We start from the raw sequence: 3945 nt of genomic DNA on the forward strand, positions 1-3945 counted from the left end.
GACAAGAACAAAATTGAGAATCAGCATTCAGCACCTTAATTTTGGGCTGAGGGATGTCATGCATCTTTTACTATACCACTCAAATATGATTTGGAAATTATAATGTTTCGAGTACAAAAAATTGATATCGATATAGATTTAAAAAAAAATATATAATTAAAGATAAAAAAAACACTGACTGTAGGAAAAACAATTCAGTGTATTTCCGAGTGCAGACAATTTTGTGCTCGCGAAAATTCACCTAGAACAACAGGAATTATAGCCTTGGTTTTGTGTCTTTTCATCATTAACAATGCTTACCCTATTAAGAGATAACTGAGCCTTATAAGAGTCTGAATTGAGAACTCTCCTGCTCACACTGTTGTATATCTCCTTGATCACCATCTCAAAAGCCATCCTTACATTGGTCGAGTCTTTTGCAGATGTCTCCATAAAGAAAAGCCCGTGCTCTTCAGCAAGGTTCTTACCTTCTTCGACGCTTACTGACCTTATGTTGTCCAAGTCGCTTTTATTTCCCACAAGCATTCTTGCTACTGTTGTATCAGAATGAGCTGCACAGGAATCCACAATGGTCAAGTCTTGAGACAAAAATTAGAATGGTTCTGTATATAGGAAACGATAGCTAAGCTAAGCTAAAACACACATCTAGGAAGAAATTGTATTGGTTGCAAAAAACTTTAAAACTAATGTCAGTAGAAATTTTTTTTTTGACAAAAATGTCAGTAGAAATTGATAGTAGTCAATTGGTTAGATGTAGGGAGTACTCTGTATCATTTTTCAGGTTGTAATTCCCATGGATTTACATTGCCAGAAGTTGTTTGATTGAATGAACACAGGAAGTCCTCTAATACTATTAAACATACATAGGAGACTTAAGTATTCAACAACCACCAATGAGAAGAAGAATTACCCATGTCTTTGTCAACCAACATCGAGAAATTCATTTTTATCAAGAAGACCAAGTACGTAACAACCTACAATGTCAGCTAGCTTTAACCGTTGGGTGAGATCAGAAGACTAGAGTTCAAAATACTAGTGTTAATGGACCTTTGGCTAAGAGTTGAGTGAGCCCCGTCCATGAGAAGGCAGAGAGACCAATGTTTGAAATATCCTCTATCAGCTATTTATTGTTTCCCTTTTGTCGGATGGTGGGTGGCTGGGGTAGAGGCTGTGCAAGAGAAGGCAGAAAGACCAATGTTTGCTCACAGTGTTTCGCAAATGCTAAGGTCTCTAAAGACACTAGCTTAGCTATTTGAGAGTTGAGATCAACCAAGAATGTTGATAAGTACCAGATCTACTAAAGTTTTAATCTGGAGTAGACAATCAATGATGAAAATGCCAATAAACTGCACAAACAGCAGAACCTAGGAAATGCAAAATGCTTTAAGAGTGACCGCATTTATCCATACCACTCTAGCTGTTCCTCGATACTAGGTAAAGGTCACATGAAATGTATGATGAAACACATAATGGCTGTAACACCAATCTAAGGAGAAAGTAGAACTAAATTGATGTTAAGTTTGGTGGATTAAGTTATCACAGATTTACCAACAATCAAGCTCCTCAGATTGAAGAATTAAAGAATTCAAAAGCAGAATCTGTAACTACTAATCTGTAAGTCCCAAATCGCAACAGACGAATTTCTCAAGCAATCCATAAAAATTTCCTAAATTTCTGCCCAAGGGAATTTACATATTAAATGATGGCTTATCATAAACCATAAAGGTGGTGTCTGTACAAAAAATTATGGCTTTTCAATATTCATGTTGTTCAATTAGTTTCTCCCATTGAAACACAATGAGATCATCAATCCTAATCATCACACATAAAGTAAAAGCCGAATCTTCAAATGATATTCCAATCTAAACTCAGCAAATTCAAATTCAACAACCATTGCAAGAAAACAAAAGCAATACATAAATTAAAAGCAGCAAAAGCCAGCTACCCCAACCACTTACATTTTGCTAATTAATATCCTTTACAAAAATCCCAAATTTAATATTCAGGTACTTTTTTTTCAAACCCTAATTAATGCTTAACAATGTCTTCAACAAAACATAAAAAAACAGAACTTTCTTAAAATCCCAGATCAATTAGCCAAACAAATGAGCAACCCCAGAAAATTTTCTAGCAAATCTCCGAAATAACACAACTTTTTTAACATCAACAAATAAATTCAGATCATTCAACAAAAAAGATGTCAACTTTGAACTAAATTCAGCAACATAAAATCCAATGCTAACTTAAAAAATCTACAAAAAACACACCAATCACCAAAATTTCACCAAATCTGATGTAACAACATAAACCCACAAAAAATCAACCCAAAAACACAAAAATTATCAACAACCCAGATCAACAATCACATCAAAAAAGCAAACCCATCAACCAAAAAATCCAAAATAGAATTTAGAAAAATTAAAAGTAAATTAAAGTTGAACAACTTACTGGTAAGTTCATCAAGCCAGCGACCAATACTATCAAAAGTAGTTCTTCGAGAAATATCATAAACAAGAAGAGCACCAACAGCACCTCTATAATAAGCAGAAGTAACAGCTCTAAATCTTTCTTGACCAGCAGTATCCCAAATCTGAGCTTTTACTTCTTTTCCTTCAATTTCCATACTTTGTGTTTGAAATTCCACACCAATTGTTGCTTTTGAATGCATATTAAACTCATTTCTAGCATATCTAGATAATAAATTAGATTTACCAACAGCTGAATCACCAATTATTACAATCTTGAAGAGGTATTCTTCTGCTTCATCATCTGAAGACATTATGGCTTAAAAACAGGGGAAATTAGGGATTTAGTGGGGTTTGATTTGATTTATGGAGGAAATGTGGAGATTTTGGGGAATTGGGTATTGGAAAAGGAGAGATTTTGGGAAGTGGGTTTGTGTTAGATTTTGGAAAGGAGGAGAAATGAAAGAGGAAAGAGGAAAGAGGAAAGAGAAGAGAGAAGAGAGAAGAGAGAAGAGAGAAGAGAGAAAACAGGGGAGTGGACCTTTTTTGAGAGGGTTGTCTATGTAAGAAAGAGGTGCTTTTGAGGGGGAGTTTAACTGTTGAAATTGATTGTGTTTATATTACACGCTCAAATTTTGGTTGTGTGGAGGGGTGTATTAAAGATTTTAAGATACGGCGTATTGTGGAAAATTTTACGTGGTGACCCTGAATTTATCGTGTTTTTTGAAATAAATTTATAATTTATGGGAAATTTCTAACATAATGTTAATCTACTAAAAAAAATTTGATAATCTTAAGGTCTGTTGTGATTGATGAACTGAACTTATTTGAGCAGAACTGAATGTTTTATGAAAGAAGAAAATTAAGAACTGAACTGAACTTATGTGAACTGAACTTATTGGAACTGAACTGAAATTAATCTGAAGAGAACAGGCTCTTAGCTAATAACTTTATTAGTGTCCTTATGAGCATATTGATTTCTATTATGGTATCGTATAGAGATGTTTTGGTGTAAAGAGAGTCACAAAAAATAGTAATGTAAAACCTTTATTTTGGATACCAGTATACCACCACAAGACGTTAGCCAAGTTATAGTTGACATCTACTGATAAAAAAAGGTGCGTTGAAAAGACCTAAGACCATGTACAAAACTCGACAAATAAGTAAAATGTTGGCTAAGCATATCAACCTAAACTTGATGCAATGGATGTGTGGTTGCAGGCCATGGTTGGACCATCCTTTTGAAAATCGAGGCGTAATACTTAGCTCTAACGACTTGGTTGTGGCTCAAGCATACACCTCCAAAGGCTAAAGCACTTTCTTAAAGCCTCAATTAGTGAAGACATCACGAAATATCATTGGTAATGACATATCAATACTTCATATAATTCTCTTATGTTTATTTGAAATATATTTCTAATATTGTTTAGAAAAACATCGTGAATTATATATTATTTTAACTATTTATACTCTTATAAGA

At 34.0% G+C, this 3945-nt stretch overlaps 1 protein-coding gene across 1 annotated transcript; it reads right to left on the reverse strand.

Annotated features, from left to right (window-relative positions):
* LOC145606701 (ras-related protein RABA5d-like) lies at positions 1-2974 on the reverse strand. Its single transcript, XM_081662524.1, has 2 exons — positions 2449-2974; positions 1-551 (listed from the first exon to the last, which is right to left on the reverse strand). Exons 1-2 carry the CDS (start codon positions 2777-2779, stop codon positions 238-240), a joined length of 645 nt encoding a protein of 214 aa, XP_081518650.1. The 5' UTR covers positions 2780-2974; the 3' UTR covers positions 1-237.
* Between the last annotated feature and the right edge of the window lie 971 nt (positions 2975-3945).

This window comes from Chenopodium album, chromosome 23 (genome assembly GCF_948465745.1).
Source record: "Chenopodium album chromosome 23, dcCheAlbu1.1, whole genome shotgun sequence".
Taxonomy (NCBI): Eukaryota; Viridiplantae; Streptophyta; class Magnoliopsida; order Caryophyllales; family Amaranthaceae; genus Chenopodium; species Chenopodium album.

Excerpts from the sequence above, each read along its gene's own strand:
- LOC145606701 (XM_081662524.1), bottom strand. The coding sequence starts at position 2,779 with ATGTCTTCAGATGATGAAGCAGAAGAATACCTCTTCAAGATTGTAATA. Across the intron at positions 552-2,448 it reads CTGGCTTGATGAACTTACCA|CTCATTCTGATACAACAGTA; the intron begins GTAAGTTGTTCA and ends ATTCCTGTGCAG.